The sequence below is a fragment of the Narcine bancroftii genome, chromosome 3 (genome assembly GCF_036971445.1).
Source record: "Narcine bancroftii isolate sNarBan1 chromosome 3, sNarBan1.hap1, whole genome shotgun sequence".
In the NCBI taxonomy this organism is placed as follows: Eukaryota; Metazoa; Chordata; class Chondrichthyes; order Torpediniformes; family Narcinidae; genus Narcine; species Narcine bancroftii.
The window spans coordinates 264,251,408-264,273,748 of NC_091471.1; the positions used below are offsets into that span (position 1 = coordinate 264,251,408).

Sequence of the window (22,341 nt, forward strand, 5' to 3'; positions counted from 1 at the left end):
TTGACACCACCTCTGCTTCTCTTCCAACAGATAGTATGAAGGGGACGTGCTGGCTGAACATTCAGGGTGGGCGCTGCGAAGTGAACATCAACGGAGCCACACTGAAGTCCGAATGCTGCGCCACCCTGGGAGCAGCGTGGGGCAGCCCCTGTGAACACTGCGAGCTGGGTAATCACTCTGAGGGATTTGGTGGGGTTCTGGTGACGGGTAGGACTATGGGATGATGGCTTCCCCCAGACAGTCCTCCTCCAATGCATTTACTTCACCCATCAGGCAAGGGTCTCCCTTTTATAACGTGGCCTTGGCTTTACTCACTATTGTGGGTAACTCACAATGGGCAGCACGGTTAGTGTAGTAGTTAGCGCGACGCTGTTACAGCGCCAATGATCAGGACCGGGGTTCAAATCCCGCTCTCTCTGTCAAGAGTTTGTATGTTCTCCCTGTGTCTGCGTGGGTTTTCCCCCAGAGGCTCCGGTTTCCTCTCACTGTTCAAAATGAACGGGAGTTGTCGGTCAATGGGCTTATGGGCTGAAAGAGCCTGTCACTGTGCTGCATGTCTAAATTATAAATTTTTTAAACATTTTAAATATGAAGCGAAGGACTTTCATAGAATGCTGGTCAAGTATTCACTCAGAATCTTCAGCAAAGTTGAGGAAGGGTGCACAGAAAGCTTTTCGAGATGTGCCAGGTGGAGACAGAAAGGCACTGGTCCTGCATGTTTAACGTGCCGGGGCAGCCTGAGAGTTGTTATACTTCTGCTTGGACATACCACCACCGTGAAAGGGGGGAATGGAGGACTGAGTGGTGAGCATGAGGCTGCAGGCAAGTCATGAAGGAAACGTGATGCTGTGAGAAACTAGAGCAACCAACTTAGTGAGTATTGCAGGGTACGGACACAAATTCTCAATGCTCCGGGGAGGTGAAGTTGCTGAAGGGATTGTGAATTTGGCAAATCACTGCCCGTGCCTTGGATGTTAACTGATTTTACATTTTGCCGGTTCAGACGCATAGGGAAGAGATCCAGGAGGATCAGAGCCAGCACCACCAGGCTGAGGAATAGCTTCTTCCCACAGGCAGTGAGAATACTGAACGACCGAAGGAACTGCTTGCACTAACCATCCAAGACTCTTTATAGACATGAAACAATATTTCTTTATTTGTACAGATAAAATACATATTTTCAATCCAGACATTAAAACCAGAAAGTGCTAGAATAGTCGGGTTGCAATCCAGGAGAGAGAAATGAAGTTAGATGTTTCATCAAAATGTTGACCTGATCTGTTAATGGTTTTCTCTCCATAGTTCGTGCTTGAGCTGCTATTGCCAGCATTTCCTATATATTAGATTTGCAGGCATCTGCAGTTTTTGCTTTTTGCTTTAAATTTAGCAGCTGAAATTAATTATTATAGAGTTAACAGCTTTTGGAATAAATACCATCTTAATTAAAGCCTTGAACTAGCCTTGTTACAAGCAGCCCTGTGAGTAAGAGATTGCCCATTTAAGACAGAGATAAGGAGGATTTTTTTTTCTCTCAGAGGGTTGTGAATCATTGGAATTTTCTACCCCAGTGTACACTTGAGAATGAGATGGGTAGAGTTTTGGTCTGTAGGGAAGTGAAAGGTAATGAAGAACAGGAAGAAATGTGGAGCTGCAGCCAACATCCGATCCATTGCGATCTGTTGAATAACAAGGCAGGTTTGTTGGCCCAGAAGACCTACCCTTGCTTCTATTTCTTATGGTCCTGCACGTGTTTGGACCTATTCATGGCCAAGACTGGATATCTGAAGCAGTGTTTCTCTCTTTCACAGATCCATCCTGTCCCAGAGGTTATGCAAGAGTGAAGGGCGTAACATGTGAAGGTGGGTTCCAACTGTTCATCAGCTCCAGCCATAACAAAGATTAAATCATTCAGACTGACTCATAAGATAATTACGCAAAGGCTCTTCTTGACCTGGGGTGGGGAGGGGGGGGGGGTTGAGCCCTAAATATCTGATCATGAGCCAGCTTTCTGATTTTTCATCACTGCCATTTTCATTTTCATTGATGTCTTGATCTTTTTCGTAAAGTGTTCAAACAACATCAAGGCAAATACTCTCTGGCATCACCCCATTGGGTGGGGAAATATTTTATCAGCTTCGATGCGTAGTGAGTGACTGTTAACATTCATTATTTTAGAATGAACCTGAGCATTAATCCTCTTGAGAGCTATAATTTTCCAGGGTACAGAGAACATTAATCAAAAATATGTTTAGGACAAGTGTAATGAGATACTGGTTCAGACATATAGGGAACAGATACAGGAATATCAGAGCTGGCACCACCAGACTGAGGAACAGCTTCTTCCCATGGGCAGTGTGAATACTGAATGACCGAAGGAACTGCTGACACTTAACCATCCGAGGCTCTCGTATTCTTGAAACAATATTTATTTATTTGTATATATGAAAACTTGTCCTGCATATGTATTGTTTGTGTGTTATGTCTGGTTGTGTGTCTACGTGTTTTGCACCGAGGACTGGAGAATGCTGTTTCTTCAAGTTGTACTTGTGCAATCAGATGACAATAAACGACTATTCAAGTTATTTCTAACGTTTTATGTCTTTTATTAATAATGAGGAAATTAATAATTCCTTGTGTTTCTTTCTCGCCAGATGTGAACGAGTGTGATGTGTTCCCTGGTGTTTGCACAAACGGGCGGTGTGTGAACACACAGGGCTCCTTCAAGTGTGACTGCCCTGAAGGGCTCACTCTGGATGGGACAGGAAGAACATGTGTTGGTGAGTACGAATCCCATGAGGGACAGGAAGGAGACCCTATTTAGTGGGTCTTTCCTACTGAAGAAAGACAGGAAGGAACTGAAACTATAACTGACAAGAGTGAAGTGATGGACTGGTAGAGAAACCGCATGGAGCAGTGGTATAATGTCCTGGGGTCAGAACAGAGTAATCTAGGAGTGGGGTGGCACTCCTAGCACCTGGGTTCTAATTTGGTGCTGCCTGTAAGGAGTTTGTACGTTCTCCCTGTTTCTGCATGGGTTTCCTCTGGATGCTCCAGTTTCCTCCCTCCCTCCAAAACGTATCAGGGCCATAGGTTAATGTGGGTGTCATTGGGCAGCTCAGGTTTAAATGGGCGGAATCAGGCTCTACAATGCTGTAAATAAAACTAAATTTTAAAAAATCACATTGGAAAGAATTTTCCCAAATCCCTGAAGGTAGCAGGACAAGTTGGTGAAAGAAGCTTATGGGATACTTGGATGGTATGACTGCAAAAAACAAGAAAGTTCCTAAATCACATTAGACATCAACAAGGAATTGCCCATTTCAAGAAGGTGTGTGATTGAAAAGACTGCAGATGATGCCAGGACCGATGGCTTCAGTTGCATGAAGAAGCTGCGGCAGTCCGAGGTGGTAGTTCACCGCCGCCTTCCCAAGGGCGAGTGTGATGGGCAATAAATGCCGTCCTTGGCTGCATTATTCAAATCCATAAAAGTAGAATAATATTGAGGTGGCTGGGATTCTTCTCCTCGAACCAGTCATGAGCTCATAGAAGAATTCTATTTGCGAAAGTAACAAAGAGAGCCTTTCTACTGAGAGGACGGTTTGTAATGAGAGTTCACGGTTTAAAGAAGTCGTCAGAGCAACCAGATAGGGAACACAAAGAGATTTTTCACACAAGATTAGGAACATACTACTGGAAATGTTAACGGAAACTTATTCCAAAGAAACTTTCAAAAAAAATGATTGAATGAATACTCAGCTCTGAAGGTTATGGAGAGCAAATTTTGGAGCAGGATTAAATCAAATGCCTTGTGTTTAAAGACCTGACAAAGGCCAGAGAGTCTGAAAGCCGTTCCATGCCCTGTAAGTCTCTAAATTTAATCTGTTCACTTGATGCCAGTCAATCTTTTGGTCACCTAGTGTTGATTAGTGTCTGCATTGAGTGAGCTTCATGAAGGACACAACACATCCACTGACAGGGAGAACAGGGTTTCCAAACAGACCAATTCCAACTATTTGAGAACAGCCAGACACATTATTCAAAGGGAGATTGTTTTTAATTCGCAATAGGAATAATAACAAGGACAGAAAATGCCCTATCTGACCAGTTTAGTTTCTGATGAACGATTGTGTATCCAGGCTGGAGCACCTCTCACCTCACCCACACCACCCCTCACCCGGAAGGGAAAGGAGAATTATTAACTGCAAGAATAATCAACACTGGAAATACTCAATAGATCAGGCTGCGGAGAGAAACACTGTCAGTGTTCAATACCCTTCTTCAGAACTGGGAAGGAGAGTTGAGCTGTACGGAGGGTGGGGCTGCATGGGATCCCTTCCCTCTTTAAGGATAAAACCAGGGTGACCGTGCTGTTAAGTTGTGAATGAGAGCAGTTAGAGGGTGAGAACATAGACAAAAGAATCTAGACAAAAGAATATGGGGTTCGCAAAATGCAGAAGAGATAGGCATGCCTGACAAGTCAGCCTGGCAATGTCCTCCCCTCCCAGAGGAGGAAATAGGTGCAAGAAGAAGACAAGCTGATCCTATATCACCACTGGACCACAGATACAGATGGAAGAATTAAGTTATCTGAAGTTGTAGAATTCAATATCAAGTTCAGGGGGTTGGTTGCTGGTGGTGTGTTTACCTCTCCCCCTTCCTCGCTCCAATTTCCCTGCCCCCCAATGATGTAGTTGGGGGGTGCCTTTTCCCGACGCCATCAAAAAATTGGTGCAGCCCGTCATTCAACCACTGACTCACCATCTGGTATGTATCCTGGCCCCTTTTTTATGTGCTCGCTCCCCCTAACTTTAGAACCTGGCTACGCCTCTGCCCCTCCACACCACCCTCTCCCCCCTCACCCATCAACATGATCTACTTGGATCGTTGTCTGAAGAGGGGATGCAAAATCATTCAACCCTGCATACAGCATCTTTCGGCTACTCTTGTCAGGGAAGAGATACAGGAGTATCACAGACAGCATCACCAAGCTGAGGAACAGCTTCTATGCATGGGCAGTGGGAATGCTGAACCACCAAAGGAACTGCTTACACTAGTCACCCGAGACTCTCAAGTATAAAATAATATTTATTTATTTATTTTGTGTAGATAAAATACTTTCCCTGCATATGTACTGTTTTTTTCTGTATGTGTGTTGTGTCTGGTTGTGTGACTGTAGGTTTTGCACCGAGGACCGGAGAACGCTGTTTCGTTGGGTTGCTCTTGTGAAATTGGATGATAGCGAATTTGAACCAAGGTCAGCGATCCTAATGCATTTCCCTGAGGCTAACTGCACGTTGTCTACCCTTGCTAGATGTCCGCCTGGAGCACTGCTACCTGAGGTGGGAGGAGGACGAGTGCACGGAGCCAGTGGGTGGCCGCTTTCGCATGGATGCCTGCTGCTGCTCGATCGGCCACGCGTGGGGAGCGGACTGCGAGGAGTGCCCACAGCCTGGCACGCAGGAGTACGAGGCTATTTGCCCCAGAGGTCCAGGCTTTGCCAATAGGGGGGATGTTTTGACGGGCAGGCCATTCTACAAAGGTATCAGTTCAGTGAATAACTGTTTTAATTTTGTGCGTTTACATCCTAAGGCAGTGAAGGGAGTAGAAAGATAAGTTGAACATAGATTTCTTTCTTTTTAAAATAGTTTTATTGATTTTAATAAGGACACAATTCAAAAAGATAGTACGGACTAAATAAAATATTCTGTATATCACCTACATACATAAATTGTAAATCATATCCATAAATCATTATCCATAATTCAAATTCTAAATAATGTAGACTTTTTTTCAGGGAAAAATAACATAACAAAAAAAAAGGAAAAAAGAAATTAGTGGAGCAGAAAAACCAGATGTTAGTTATGACTAGTATTAAAAGAAAAACAAAGGTAAAATGAAGGAACCTAGTGGAGCTCCAGATGTAGAGAATTTGCTGTCGGTCAGCTAGTTTCTGGCAGGTCACTCTAAGCTCCATGGAGAGAGTAATGCAGCTAAAACGTGGTCCATTCTGATTTTCAGCTATGAGTGCATGGTCAGTTTCTCTGTCATTCTCCCACTCAGTATGGAGACAATTTAAGTAATTTAATCCCTGCCCCCCCAGAGGACTATGAATGGAGGTAGGCCTGCCTGCCTTGTGACCTGTGTGCAGACTGATTACGTTAGAAGTCCTAAGATCCCGACTGCTCGATTTTCCAGATTCTCAAGCAGTTCAAATTTAAGGAGAAATAGAGATGAGCAGCTAAATTTTGATAGTTTATTAACAAAACATTTTTCATATAAAATACAAAGTACAACAAAACAAATAATTGTTTATTCGTTCTTTTCCTCATCTGCGGCACTTATGCGCCCGCGGACACAAAAGCATGATAACTTTTAAAAGTCTGGATTCTCGCTCGGGTGGTCTGGATTTCTGGCATCTGGATTTTTGGGCTTCTACTGTACTGTGTTTTATCACAAGGGAGGTCCACGGTATTTTACTAAACATCTCATTGTCTTTCAGATATCAATGAATGCAAGGTGTTCTCCAGCCTGTGCACATACGGAACTTGTCGTAACACCATCGGCAGCTTTAAGTGTCGCTGTAACAATGGCTTTGCCCTAAACATGGAGGAGAGGAACTGTACAGGTGGGATGTCACCAGCTGAGGCAGACTGCAGCTCCTTTAAGATGCACGAGTACTTTTAAAAAAAATCTTTTGTCTACCCCATTGAGTTCATTTTTATCTTTGTTTTCTATATTTTCTCCCTCTTTCAGGTCTCCCTCTCCCACATTCATTTGTTTCTGCCATGAGTCTCCCTCTCTTGCATTCCTTTCCAGTTTCTCACTCTCGTTCTGTCTTTGGCCCCCTTTTACTCCCTCCCTCGTACAGACCCAACTCAGTAACCCTCCTCTCCTTTATCTGCAGATATCAATGAATGCCGTATTTCACCAGATCTCTGTGGACACGGTACCTGTGTGAACACACCAGGCAGCTTTGAATGTGAATGTTTTGATGGATATGAAAGTGGTTTTATGATGATGAAGAACTGCATGGGTAAGTGGCAACTGCTGACCCAACAGTACTGAGTTAACGGAGGAATATTGGGCAAATTAAATGTGAATGCTTAGAATTAGTGTGGATGGGAATTTGACAATAGACATGAGGTCAATCAGCCAAGGTGTTTGACGCCATGATTTCAAACTGTATTCATCAATTATGGCACTCTAAGGAACACAACAAAACTGACCACTTTTGTTCATTGTAATGGTCTCTGCTGATAGCTTATTCTAGGCTAGGGGTCCTCAAACCTTTTAGATCATCAACCCCTTCAAGGAATGTGTGGTCCCTTATCGACCCACAGTCATGGAATCCTGGTGCTGGACATGAAGGGGGTGGGTTTTCTGGGGGGGGGGGAATGGACGAGTGGCGGAACTGGAGGGGCTGGATGGGAGGGTGAGTAAGGCTGGACGGGGGGCACTGAATAGGGTGGCCAAACATCCAGTTTTAGGCTGAACAGTCCGGCTTTTAAGCCCGCTATTCTCCGTCCAGTCCCACCTCAACCCGGACATTAATTTGTCCTTCATTTGGGGGTGTAGACCCTCCACCCCCAAATGGAGGTCAAATTAAAGGGCAGAAAGCACACTTACCTATTAAATGCAGCATCCCTTGGTCCACAGGCTGTGCACTGCCAGCTGGCGCATGCACGATGAGGGCGAAGCATAATGGCAGGGACGGTTCATGGCAAGTAAGCCTCCCCACCCCATGCTGGACGGGGTGGTGGGGGGGGGGCAGCAGCAGCTGTGCTGAAACGGACAAGAGAGGCCCTATTTTACATCAACCCCGTCCTCCCACCCCGTGTTATTGACCCCTTATCTACCCCTGGCATTTATCGGCCCCCTGGATGGTCCCATCAACCTCTGAGGGTCGATAGCAACCACATTGGAGACCCCTATTCTAGGCCTAATTACTCTTCAGATCAATTTTTTTGATAGTAATGTAATAAAACAGATGTAATATTACACAAAATTGCTTTTAAGACTGCGTAAGGAAGACAAAGATTCACCGTCACCAGAAATTGCCCGATGCCTTTTGCAGTCACAAAGAGAAGCAAATAAGATCCCTTCGGACACTGAATGTCTGTGGATTTGCTTCCAGTGCTCCCACAACATTCTGTAGCCAGACCAACTTCAGTCCAACCGATCTACAACATGAGCTCCAGATCCAAACCTCCCAACATAATCAGGAGGCCTTCAGCGCCCGAGGCCCCTCAGGAGCCCCTTCCACCCTAGGAGCCCTCTCGCATCCCGGTTCCAATACCTGGTGCCCCTTCAGCCAGTCTCGAGCATCCCACAGCCTGCAGCCTGCGTGGGTACCTCACTTCGAGTCGCCAACTCCCCACTGCCTGTGCGTTCTTCAGCTGCAGAGCCTCTCACTGGTCTGCCGCCATGGCCACTGTCCCATAGGGCCATTTCCTCTGCCTCTCATGGCGGGTGTGATGCACCTCAGCAGTAAGCAGACACAAACAGGCTTTATTTGGCTAAAAGTCTCTGCTACAGTAGTGGGTGTGATGGTGGCTCCCGAGTGACTGGCTGGGGAGAGGCCGGCTCAGGACTATATCCTGGTTGGGTGATTGACAGCTGGCCAGATGGGTAGTCTGTCTGCCGGTGGTCTTCCTGCAGGTACAGAGATCACCCCCTGCAGTAGGCTGGTAGTGTATCACCAAGGGGGGAGGGAAGGGTTCTCCCTGCACCAGTCCTCTGCTCCGCTGGAGTCTGCAACTCCTGGAGGCCGCTGCTCGTTCAGGCACTTTCGTCTTGGGCCCTGACCTGTCAGTCACAGATTTTATTATCAAACACCATCGGCTCAAAATAATCTCAACATTTTCCTAACTTTTAACTTTGTTCATGGGGGATTTGAGTCCCAAAGCCATAGACAGTTGACCTGGATCAGTTTGGCAATCACCTTAGAGACTATCAGAAACTTCAAGACATTTGGGCTTTAATTCTCAGTCAATATTCATTTATCTCCTTCCTGTAGGGAGCTCCTCACAACCTGCAGTCACGTTAAAGGAAGAAAGTAGTAAAAATTACTGTGGATTCCACAGAGAAATCAGGAGAAAGTGGCATGAGAAATTACAAAGTGGCTGTAGAATTGAGCATCCTGTGCAAACAACATAATAAATGTTGCAGGAATTAAGGGAAAACCAAGGGTATAAATAACAATGAAGAACGTAAAATCTTTAATGCCACAATGCGAACATTATCGGGATGTGAGGAAATGATTGTTTGTTAGGGTACAGTGGAACCCGTGGTCACTTATAGGACAAGTCAGCACACAGATATGGGAATTAATTAGGAAGACGAGTGTTTTATTGGCCTTGATTATAAGGGACTGGCATACAAAAATAAGAAAATCATGTTGAGAACAGAGTTTTGGAGAGTCCTCACTGGCAATACTGCATACATTTATGCTCTCTGTACCCAAAAGATGTACATGAAATAAATAGAGCAAATACTGGAGCACTCAACTTATCAGGCAGGCTCTGTCTAACATTTTCTGTTGAAAACACTTCATTAGAACAAGTACAGAGAGACGGATATGCATGTGTTGGTGTCCATACAATCTTTGGAAGAGGAAGGATTGCCTCATGCAAGTTGTGTAGTTGGCCTTTGAAAAATGGGCCCACATTTGTGGCCATCAGTGATTGCTAACCTGGGTAAAAATTCGAGTGCCTACCTGAAAGATATAAATGAAGATTGGGTTTTATTCTCTGGAGTTTGAAATAAGAGATAATCAGTTGGGACATGCAAGATCCAAGAGGGATTGACCTTGGAGATAGCGAGGAATTGTTTCCACTAATTAATGGCACATTTGGAAGAGAACACGTTTCTTCTGAACTTTGTAAATCTTTGGAAAGCTCTACTGTACTTAAGTGGTGGGGGGGGGGGGGGGGAGGGAATGCTCATACACAATACATTCAAGGTTGAAACTGAGGAAATTTTGAGCAATAAGGAACCAATAGGGCTGAAAAGCGGTCTTGAAACACAGGACCAATCTTGACTCAGTGAATGGCATTGCAGGTTTGAGACCCATTGTCACTTATTTCTAGGGTTCTCGTATTGTCCACCAACTAAGATCTTAAAGGAGCCTTTATTACTCTGGCAGCCAAGTCTCTATTGGATGTGTGCAAAGACAGGAGCCAGCAGGGATATACCCACCCCTCCCATATCAATAATAGTCTGTTAGTGACATACATGTCTGTAAGCAATGTATGTGGCTTTTGTATGCCTTTCCAAAACCAACTGTATAAAAGTCCCTGACATGCCGCTACCCTCTGAGTTGCAAATAGTCTCTCGAGCAGGATACGTGAGAATTCTTTTTTTTTCCCTCATGCCATTTAAATAAGGGTTTCATAACTCTGCTGTGATCTCTCATCATCTTGTGTGGAAGAGATCCTCCTGAGTTTTTTTTTACCAATGCCCCCCATGATCATTGATGTTATTAACTGTATTAGTGGTCACATCACCTCCGATTTTCCTACACATAGAACACTAGAATTTTACAGCACAGAAACAGGCCCTTCAGCCATTCTAGTCTTTGCCAAACTCTTTTTCTGCCTAGTCCCACTGGCCTGCACTCAGTCCAAAGCCTTCCATACCCCTCCCACCCATGTACCAAATTCTTCTTAAATTTTAAATTTAAATTTAGACATACCGCATGGTAACAGGCCCTTTCAGCCCACGAGCCAGTGCTGCCCAATACACCCCTTACGCTTTTTTTTTGAAGGGTGGAAGGAAAACCTCCACAGACACGGGGAGAGCATACAAACTCCTTACAGTTAGCATGAGGTTCAAACCTCAGTTCTAGTTGCTGAAACAGCGTTGTGCTAACCATGCCTCACTGTTAAGATGAGCCTGCATTCACGACTTCATCACGCAACTCGTTCCACACTCCCACCACTCTCTGTGTGAAGAAGTTCCCCCTTATGATCCCCCAGCACAGTTGGCGTAGGGGCCTTTACAGTGCCAGTGCTTGGGACCAGGGTATGAATCCCGTGCTGTCTGTAAGGAGTTTGTATGTTCTCCCTGTGTCTGCATTGGGTTTTTCCCCAGGGGCTCTGGTTGCCTCCAACCATTTGAAATGTACCGGGGGTAGTAGGTTAATTGGGTGTAATTTGGGCGGCACTGACTCATGGGCTGAAATGGCCTGTTGCCGTGCTGTATGCCTAAATGTAAATTTTAAAAATTTTAATTTAAACTTTTCCCCTTTCACCCTTAACGCACGTCCTCTGGTTAGTATCTCACCTACCCTCAGTGAAAAAGCCTACCTCCATTTACACAGTCTGAAATTACTCCCATTGGCTAAATTTGCCTTTTCAGGCTCTTAAATACTTCTGCAACTCATTAACTGCCTCCCATTATTACCAGTGGTGATCAGAGATATGTGGAGATTCCTGTGGTCCAATGGTTGGAATAACTTGAAGCTCATGGGACACATGCTACGCAATAACAGGCTTGGCACCTCACCATGGCATGGTCTAAACTGAATGCCACCCCTGCTGAGACTCCTTTATATACACAACCTGGCCTTGTATTACCACAGAGGCTGCCAGAACTGGAAATACATTGAAGCCCAGCTCTCCCTTTTGGACTGCCCTTAGACACCCATCTTGGTGGCTTGCATAAATGATTTCCACATGTCACTGTGAATGGGCTCAGGAGAAAAGCTGCCAAACAGTCAGCACAGTTAAGATAAACTGTAGAGCATTGAGTCAATGATACTAAGGGAGTCGGAGAACATTCCCCAAGCAATGTTGTTGGCTCCTTAATTAGAAGCGTGAAAGAAATGTACCGTTAGCAGTGGTTCTTCCAACTGAATTTGAATCTTCATTACTTTGAAGTGATATACTGTTCCAGTTCCATTTGGTCACATTATCCACTGCTTTTTGTTAGTCTGAAGGAAAGGCACTAATAGTGATTGTAGAGTCATACAGTAGAGAAGCAAGCCCTCAAGCTCATATGCTAACCAAGTACCTATTCGTACTGATCCCATTTATCAGCCTATTTTGTCCTAAGCCTACTACATCTTAGTGATTCAAATGCTTGTCCAGATGTTTCTTAAATTTCATGAGACTACCTTCTCCATCACCCTGTTACTGAATTAATTTTCTAATGTGTACCCATGCCTATACTATCATTCTCCTAATCATATCTTTTCCAATGTGTACCTTCCTTGTGGTCCATGATATCCCTCACACTGTCCTTCTCCTCATAACTCCCTGTACTATATACCTCCTCACACCTACAAGCCCTCTTCTTTCTTTTAAATTTAGGCAAACCGCACATTAACAGGCCATTTTGGCCCATGAGCCCGTGCCACCCAATTAACCTACACCCCCCAGTCTATTTTGAATGATGGGAGGAAACCAGAGTCCCCAGGGAAAACCCATGCAGACATGGGGAGAGCGTACAAACTCCTTATAGGCAGCTTAGGATTCGAACTGCGGTTACGATCGCTGACACTGTAATGGCGTGGTGCTAACTGCTACACTAATTCTTCCACTTAACGTCACCCCACCTATACGAATCCTCCTACTCAAATCACTCATAGCCCCTCCTCCTCCTCATTTCATCCCCATGACCCCCCCCCCCACACCACTCATAAAACCTCCTCATTTCACCCCTACAAACCATCACCAATTCCACCCATACAGACCCTCCTTGTTTTCACCCTTATACCTCATCACATCTGGAAACAACATTAACATGTTATTTAGATTTATGAAACTATTGCTGGTTCTCTGTACGTGCATTTGCAGAATGAGAAGCAAAATTGGCTCACCTAACTGGTTCTACATATGTACTTCTGCTCTTAGTCAAGGAGCATAGAACCATTTAAAATTGCTGCCTGACTACTGCAATGCTAAGATAAGGTAAAGTTTTTTATTTGCCACTGATACCACTTTTCTGTTTTTGTGTGCAGACGTCGATGAGTGTGAGAGAGACCCATTGCTGTGTCGAGGGGGAACCTGTGTGAACACAGAGGGCAGCTATGAATGTATCTGCCCACCGGGTCATGAGTTGACCTCTGATGGTGATGGCTGCATAGGTGAGAAACTTTACAAATGCACTTTAAAATACGTTCTGCCAAGACTTGAGGACACTTACAAAAAGTTATACCCGTGGAAGGAAGGTAGATTTTCCAACAAATATCATCTCCAAGGCATGAGAAACCAACAATGGGCAATTCTGGTCAGAGATTTCATCACCAACCTGGAAACTCAAGGCCAAACCTGAAGGATTATGACCCACTGGAGTAAATGCTCCTCTCTGCATCCATTGTTGATCGCAAAGGCTTCAGAAATAACCCTGACTCTTTTGAGTTGAGTGTATTATCTGTTGGTTATTCTCTCTGAGGAGTGGACTGTGAATATTTTGCATTCATAACTCTATTCCATGTTACAGATATCGATGAATGCTCGCTGAGTGACAACCTGTGCAAGAACGGGCGCTGTGTGAACATGATTGGGACCTATCAGTGTGCCTGTGACTCGGGTTACCAGGCCACCAGTGACAGACAGGGCTGTGTGGGTAAGGAAGAAAGGCATAGAGTTTGAAGATCAGTAGGGCCAGCATTAGTCAATACATTAAAGTGTAAACTAATGACCACTATTTAACCTGCTCAGATACTTCTATATCCTTTGGGGCAAGGGAGATTAGGCTTGGTGAATGAAGAGCTAGCAGCAGTGCAGTACTGCTTAACTCTGCCCTATCCACATACTTTCTCTTCATTTCCCTGAGTTCCATCTTTTCTTTCACCAAACTTACCGTCAACTACATCCAACAGCCTGGTTTATTCATTAGTGAGACTTCAAATCTTGATTAAGGGCCCCGACCTGAAAAGTTGACTGACCATTTTTGTCCATGGACACTGCCCGACCAGCCTCTCATTTTTCGCTCAGGATTCCAGCATATGCAGCATTTTTGTTTCTCGTGGCTTATTCATCAGTTCATTCCCACTCCAAAAATCTTTCATATTGTCCTTTTTTATTCCAAAGAACTACTTCTTTCAAGTCCAATGCGGTAAGTTATTCCACCTGCTAGTTATTCTGTGAAAAGGTTTCCTCACCGAATATGCTAGATTTTATTTAATATTCCCTAGTTTTTGAGCCATAACCTCACTGGAATCTATTATCTCCCTTTTATATTAGATAACTGAACAAAATAAACCAATCCCAACTTTCTAAATTTTTCCTCATTGCATTATTCCCGCAGATATCATTTTAATGGGGATGTCTTTCATTGAATTTCCGGAGGAGGAATTGCATTTCGATTTTCCCCTTGAGATAAAAAACATGTGTTTGCAATACGTAGAGGTTCAGCTTTCAGTTATCATCTTCCCATTTCAGATATTGATGAATGTACCATAATGAACGGGGGATGTGACACACACTGCACCAACTCAGAAGGAAGCTACGAATGCAGCTGCGGTGAGGGTTACGCTCTGATGCCTGACAAGAGGACATGTGCAGGTAGGCCTCATTGGACATTTAGCATCAAGCGTATCGGAGTCATCAGGGTCATTTCAACCAATGTTACCTGTTGAAGATGATGTTATTTCTGAACCTTATACAACATTATTTTCACTTGTAACAAAATTGTTGCTACTAGTTTCACAGAGTGAGGAGGTTTATTAACATTAAACCATATGGATTGGGTCATTACTGTTGAAGGATAACAACAATTCTTTTCTGAAGCATTGGACTAATCTCTTTAAGGCTTCTTCTTTTGGCAACCAAAGCCATTGAAGGACCTGGTCAAAAAGTTAGACTACAGATTTAACCATGGAAGAAGCTTAAGGGGTTAAATGCCAATGCTAAGTTCCGATACCTGATGTGGTTGGAGCTTGACTACATTCAGTAATGGTAAAGCAGTAGATAAAGCACCTCCTGTTCCCAGATAAGGTGTGGTCTGTTCTTCCCAGCAACACTGACTCTTGCCAATGGGAAAGAGGGTTAACAGCACAGAGAGATCAGCAAGAAGCTCGTGGGTGAAATTGGTGTCAAATTAAAGATGATATTGTTTTTTAATTTCCTCAGATATTGATGAATGTGAGGAGAATCCTGATATTTGTGAAGGTGGACAATGTACCAACATCCCTGGAGAATATCGCTGCCTCTGCTACGATGGGTTCATGGCTTCCATGGACATGAGAACTTGTCTGGGTAAGAATCATAATGAGATATCACATGTAAATTGAGAATAAGATGACACCAATGAATGGAAGAATACTCCAAACTTGTTTTCTACTTTTCAAATATAGGCATTCCCACTTTACGAAATTGGAGCTTTCTGACAGAACCTTTCGTAAGCTGAAATGGTGTAAAGCGAAGAAGCGATCACCATTGATTTCTATGGAAAATATTTTTGAGTGTTCCCAGACGCACTGCCCCGCGCTCTCCAACAGCCCACTATCAGTCCCCACAATGATCCCACTGCCCCATGTTCTCCCAACAGCCCACTACCAGGCCCCACACTGATTCCACTGCCCCGCGCTCTCCCCACAGCCCACTACCAGAGCCCACATTGACCCCACTGTCACGCGCTCTCCCAACAGCCCATTATCAGTCCCCACACTGATCCCTCTGCCCTGTGCTCTCTCGACAGCCCGCTACCAGTCCCCACACTGATCCCACTGCCCTGCACTCCCCTGACAGCCTGCTATCAGTTCCCCACACTGATCCTTCAGGATATACGCACAGCTTCTATAACAGCTTGCTGCTTTTGCCACATTTTTTCTTAAAAGCAAAGATCATTTTGTAAAAGCAAACAGAGGTTTCTTCTTAAAAGCAAATTTGCATAAAGCAGGGTATACTTGTAGTAGCTTTGAATGTGATGTTAGAGTTTGTGATCTAGCTCATTTATTGGTGTCACCAATCCGTGCAAGTCAAACAGTCTTGGTAAACAGCCCAGAGGGCATGGAAAAGGCACATAAAACATAAAGTGCAATGTTACCAAGACTTTGACTTGAAGTTTAGTGTCTCCTTCCTGCTCTTGGAGAGGTGAACATTCCTATTAATGCATAGGAGATGGACCTAAGAGTGAGTGGGCATTAGGAGGAGAGGCTGGGTTGGAGGAAGAGTCCAGTTGTAGTGGGTGGGATGTGGCAGGAAGGGACCCAGTGATGAATGGGTTGGGGATATGTTTGGGGAGGGAAAGACCCAGTGTTCTGGGTGCACTGGGGGAGTTGGGGTTAGGTGGGAGGGAAGAATGCAGTAGTGAGTGAGTGGAATGTCGTCACAGAATGAGTTGAGGGATTTGTTGAGGGAAAGAACCAGCAGTGAGTGAGGTGAAGCGGGTCAGTTGGGTAAGAGCAAGGCTACAGAGGGTTGTGTATGAGAGGAGGGGTGGGAGGGGATTTGGGTGGGAGGATGTGCAGGGTGTGGAGGAGGGTGTTGGGTTGGAGGGGAGGGGGTTGAGTGGGAGGATGAGAACAGGGTGTGAGGGGAGGAGCTTGGGCATGGATGAGTGCAGACTGTGAAGGAGGGTCATGTAGAAGAATTTGGGGGGAGGGAATGGGTTGGGTGTGAGGAAGGGTCGATTGGTGATTGGGAGAGGTGAAAGGACCGAGTAAGTTGGGAGAATTATTGGAGGCGGGAAAGACCGAATAGTGAGTAGGGGGTAGGAAGGGAGGATGAATGAAAGGTATAGGGAGGATTGGTTGGGTGTGAGGAAAGACCGAGTGGTGAGTAGGGGATTAGAGCCAAGGTTATTTGTGGTGAGGCTGGAATCCAATGATTTTTACTGTTTAGTTATTACATAACAAATTTAAAGCCACTGCTAATTCTCACCTATGACCAAATGAAATAGCATAAAGCACAGTCTTGGAAATGGAACTAGCAGCCTTGGTGTAACAGAACAGGGTGTTGGTTCAATCCTTGCATTTGGGAAGTTAGCCTGGGTGGCACAATTGGTGTAGTAGGGTGGCACGATTGGTGTAGCGGTTAGTGCCACACCCTTAGAACGCCAACAATCAGGACCGGGGTTCGAATCCAACACTATAAGGAGTTTGTACTGTAATGGATTATAAATATTTAGGATTTGGGTAAGATTAGTGGGTTACATATATACACATATTTTAAAACAGATCTTGTTTGAAAGACTGAAGAATTCATATTCAATAACATTGCAGGATCTCTGGAGAATGTAATGCACATTTCACAAGTAGGTGCTAATTGAACTGATGTCATAAAATTAATGGACTGGAGACACTGGACACTCTGGCTGTTGGAAACTCTTTTCAAGGGTTTCGACAGAGTGCACAGAAAGGTCACTCCTGGGTTTTGTTTATCTAAGACAACATCTTGACCAAGGAGAAGAACTCCTGTTGTTTGCTGAAGAAGGTGGGGGTTTTTGCAAATGAGAGAGTCGCATGGGCTTTCTGGCAGTCTCAGTTGGAGTTGAAAAGAGAGAGAGAGAGGGCTAGAAAACAAGCCCTCTCAGCTAGTGTGTGTGACACTAAAAAGAGACTGAACAGTCATGGCTGAACCAAGCCAGGAAGAGCTGGTTGGAAACAGAAAGTTCCAAAGATGGCTGGAAATGCTATCTGTCTGATGTTTCTCTTGGAATAAGAAGAATAGAATGGAACTCTGTGGTGGTAGCCTGAAGAAAGAGGAAAACCCTGATGGGGCAAGTTTCATCAGCGAGACCTTGAGGTGACTATTGGTGGTACCTCAGTTGTAGAAATCCTGGAACAAAAATCTCACTCTGCAAACCCTACAAGAACCTTCTTGAGCAGTAAACATTTACCTTTCGAGCACCAAAGCCTGGTGAACTTTATACATGTTAAATTCTGTGCACAGTATAAGAATTGCCTGCATCCAGATAACTTGGAAGAAGGAGAAGTGAGATTGAACTGTGAACCGAAGAACTTTTCTTAAATTTACAAACACATTACATACATGTGCGCTTAGAATTAGAAGGGAGTTAATTTGGGTTAGTTAAGTATAGAGATAAGATAAAGTTTGATTCTGTTTTCATGTTTAAAGTTGATTAAAAATCATTTTTTTAAAAACCACCTGTCTTGGTGAATGTCTATTGCTGCTGGGTTTTGGAGTCCTTTGGGCCCGTAACAGTACATTCTCCCTGTACGTTATCCACAGGGGCCCTGGTTTCCTCCCACTGTTCAAAAAATATTGGGGATGTAGGGTAATTGGTGTAAATTGGGCGACATAGCTGTTGGGCCAGAATGGTACAACCTGTTATCTTGCTGTACATCTAAATTTAAAATAATTAATTGCTGTGGTGTCCAACTCCATTGTCCTTCATTGTGAACTTCCTTTCCAGATGTGAATGAGTGTGATCTAAATCCAAACATCTGTCTCCATGGCGATTGTGAAAACACCAAAGGCTCTTTCATCTGCCATTGCCAGCTGGGATACTTTGTGAAGAAGGGGACGACAGGATGTACAGGTGGGTTGGGGAGCTTGGCACCTTGTTCTGCAAGTCCATTAAAGTGCAATTCAAACTCTACTCTGATCTCAAATCAGAAACTCTTATTCAGAGCAGGACATAAGTACTGCAACTATTTTTGATATTTTTATGTTTAAATTGTCAACATCCTGGTTTCCATAGGTTAAACCTTCCTGCATCCTCCCTGTATTGAGTTCATTTTTTTTTCACAGTATCAGAATCCTTGGATCTGCTTGTCACTCATCTCACTTCTCCTAAAGTCCACACTCTCCCAAAGGATGTCAAGCCTCTGCCCTGGCAATGTCCAACCTCAGAAGATAATCCAGATAATGTTTTTCATTTCCCACTAGTTTTGCCCAAGTGACAGGGTTTATTTAGGGGCAGTTTAAGGCCACAGAATTGTACCCAGAAGAGAGCAAGATGAGGGTATTCCTGGGGAATAATCCACATCCAAAAATGTTGCCCTGGGGCATGTCAGTAACTTTATCGTACACTGAATAGACTGGGTTTGTAGTATAAGCCATATGAGGCAGCGTGTTCTTTGTTTTAAGAACACAAGAAACAGGAGCAGGAGTCGGCTATCTGGCCTGTCACATCTGATCTGCCATTCAATAAGTTCATGGTTGATTTGACCATAGATTCAGCTCCACCTGTCTCCTGTTCCCCTACTATGCTCAAATCTATCTAACTGTGTCTTAAATACAGTTCATGTGACAGCCCCTACTGCTTCCTTGGGCAGAGAATTCCGCAAATGCACTGATCTCTGGGTAAAGCAGCTCCTCTTCCTCTCTATCCAAAATCTACCCCCCCCCCCCCCACCATTGAATCTTGGGGCTAGTTCTAGTCTGTTGGCTTATTTCACCCCTACCGGTTTCCTGCATTGGAACAGTGGCATCATTTTGGTCGTACTTTAGCTTTCAGATATCTGAAGATAATAAATGCAAGACCAACCTTCTTCTTTCTATTCCTTTCCCTCCCTTATTCCCCATTCCCCAAAAGGAAAAGGGATCAAAATCTGTGATATTTAAGCCAGAGGAAAATGAAGCAGGAGCCTGAAACCAGTCGTATGGAGTTATTTGGACTATTTCTATGGAAGCAGACAAAGCAGTGATATGTTGTGTCATTTTGAATGCTAGAATATTTCAGAGGGCTCTTGAGCAATATTAAAGCTTAGCTGCTTCATGTTACTTCTAACCTTTTCAAAGATATTGACGAGTGTGAAATTGGAGCTCACAACTGTGACATGCACGCCTCCTGTGTGAACGTGCCAGGGAGCTTCAAGTGCAGATGTCGTGACGGATGGATCGGAGATGGTCTTGAGTGCATTGGTGAGTATGTTGATGATTGAGATTTTATTTTTGGTTCGTCCAGCTGAATTCGTATCTCCTCTTTATTTTAAGTAAGAAAGAGGAAATTGATCTCTGACCACTTTGAAGCTTTCCCAAAACATTCTGGAGTTCAGAAAGAAAGGCTAAAGTTAGAAAGCCTCTTGACCCTTTATTTGCCATCACAGCTCCTTGTGAGTGTTACAACTCCTCATTCATACTCTTGAGTTTTCCACCTAAGTTAACTATTGTGCCCTGTGGCAGTTATTGAAAGCACCATTGTGTTTATGGAATAGGATATGAACCTCGACTTCTTGATTTGCTTACCAAAGGTGATAAGTAACACTGTCACATCAGTTCTGTCCATGCATCTTATACAACAATAACTGTTTCTTCTCTCCTGTTTCTCCACCAGCTCCTGGCGAGTATTTAATGCTTATTCTTGAAGACTTTTACCATTTAATAATCCAGGAACTCTAACTACCCCGTAAAACACCTCCTCACCCCTGGGGTGATGTCAGAGTGCGGCCAGCCACGCTGTGAAATATAACTGCACTTCACAGCGCGGCCAGCTGTGCTCTGACAGCCCAGCCAACTGCGCCATTGTATTTCACAGGGCGGGCCGGCGTTAATGTCAGATTGAAGCCAGCCGTGCTGCCAAATATAACTGCCAGACTGACCCAAGCACACAGGCACTCATGGTAACCAGCAAGTCAAGTAGACCGTTCACACTGCCACAGAGTTATTAATGAGTTAATCATGAGTTAATCCCCCCACCAAGAGTTGATTTTACTCACCCTGCCCAGTTGGGACCTTTCACACTGCCAGATTACCAGCTTAATTGGCCATTTCAACCCACACGTACTTGGCAGACAGCCAGCACCTTTTTCTGGGGTGACAGAAGCAGACACCAGAGGACATTTATATAGGGTGATGGGAGGAAAGTTTAGGGGAGATGTCAAGGGTACATTTCTTTAAGCAGAGAGTAATGGGTGCCTGCAATGCACAGCCAGGGGTGGTGGTGGAGGCTGGTACAATCAGTATATTTAAAAGACTCTTAGGCAGTCACATGGGTGCAAGGAAAATAGAGGGTCATTAGTTATGGAAAGGTTTAGATTGTTGAGTAGGTTCATGCTGTGGTCTTGTATATATTGCTCAAAATCTGTACCTGTGGCCAAAGTAGAAGCTAAAGTATTACTTAAGATTGTCTGCAATCAAGTGCTGAAGATCGAGTGGTTCTAATGCTGCCCATTAGAAGTTTGCAGGAGTTGAAGATTAGTTCTGCACCTGAGACTTGACTTCTGGTGTCCTGATTGTTCTGTTGCAGATCTGGATGAGTGCGCGACGGAAGAGCACCAGTGCAACCCCAGTGCTAACTGCATGAACACGCCAGGCTCGTACCGCTGTGCCTGTAAGGATGGTTTCAGTGGGGATGGCTTCAGTTGCTCAGGTAACGAGGTCCTGGTGAGAAGATTTTGGGGGGCGGGGCGGGGGATGGGGGGTGAGTGAGAGACAGAGAGTGATTGGCTGCACACTGCCTGAGTTGAGAGTCTGCTGCATTGTGCTCTGAGAACATGGGCAATTCCAGATAGGCTGCTAAGTCTGGTCACATTTTGGAATATGATGGTTTTGTATCTCTGAAGCTCTTTTGCTGCCTTTGCCCCCTGATGCTTCTGGATAAATTCATTGCTGTCTTCAGGATCTGCTGAACTTTCTCAAGATTCTCCCACCACGACATTCTAAGCCCACAGACTTGCCAGAGAGAGAGAGAAGTGCTGAAAAATTGTTCTCTACTGTGCATAATTGTTTCCGTTTGACTTAAATGTTGATTTGAATATCCTAGCTGTCCAGGTGTGCCTGAATATTTCTCAACAATCACATCCCAGCTTGCAATTTGGGAGATCGTTTATTCAGGACCGGAGTCTCACTGTAAATAGCTGATAAATCAAAAACATTCGATCCAACAAAGTCAATTTGAGAGATAGTCCCTTTAACAATGATCAGTAAATGCAGGTACTCCCCGACTTACGACCATAATTGGGACCGAAGGATCTCAAAATGGACACAAGTTGGAATTTTGCCCACATGCGTGGAGTACCAAAGTCTTAAAGCAAACTTTTTAATCAAATCTTTTGTCATCCTAGATTTGACAATAACAACTTAAAGCTTCCTGAATTAGTTGATCAACCTTGGCGAATCTTTCCACGTTTTGGTCCTTGCTTATCTTGATAGTTGGCGTCCCGGGGTCATAGGCTGAGCTCAGCCATCTTGATTCCTGTGCATATGTGTGAGTCCTCAGTTGGTGCCTGCATGGTGGGTTCGCCTATTGGAGTTCAGTTGGCGCATGCGCGAGAGTTGAGCGCCCTGATGATATTGAATTTGCGCTCTTGACTCTCGTGCATGCGCCATCTGAACTCCAATATGTGAGGGGGTTAAGAACACAGCCCTGTGGTGCTCCAATACTGATGGAGATTGTGGAAGAGAAGTTCTTACCACTCTTCTCTGATTGTGGCCTGGAGGTGAGGAAATTCACGATCCAATTACACAGTAGTGTGTTAAGTCTCAG

The 22,341-nt window shown here is 44.5% G+C and overlaps 1 protein-coding gene across 3 annotated transcripts in view; it reads left to right on the top strand.

Annotated features, from left to right (window-relative positions):
* Positions 1-22,341, top strand: part of fbn2b (fibrillin 2b) — a 231,149-nt gene that overhangs the window by 157,965 nt on the left and 50,843 nt on the right. For all 3 annotated transcript variants that reach the window (XM_069927972.1, XM_069927973.1, XM_069927974.1), the window contains 13 exons: positions 31-168; positions 1,809-1,859; positions 2,652-2,777; positions 5,312-5,539; positions 6,500-6,625; positions 6,905-7,033; positions 12,962-13,087; positions 13,444-13,569; positions 14,388-14,510; positions 15,078-15,203; positions 18,325-18,450; positions 19,656-19,778; positions 21,103-21,225. In XM_069927972.1, the coding sequence (XP_069784073.1) occupies positions 31-168; positions 1,809-1,859; positions 2,652-2,777; positions 5,312-5,539; positions 6,500-6,625; positions 6,905-7,033; positions 12,962-13,087; positions 13,444-13,569; positions 14,388-14,510; positions 15,078-15,203; positions 18,325-18,450; positions 19,656-19,778; positions 21,103-21,225 (1,671 nt within the window). The remainder of the gene's footprint in view (positions 1-30; positions 169-1,808; positions 1,860-2,651; positions 2,778-5,311; positions 5,540-6,499; positions 6,626-6,904; positions 7,034-12,961; positions 13,088-13,443; positions 13,570-14,387; positions 14,511-15,077; positions 15,204-18,324; positions 18,451-19,655; positions 19,779-21,102; positions 21,226-22,341) is intronic.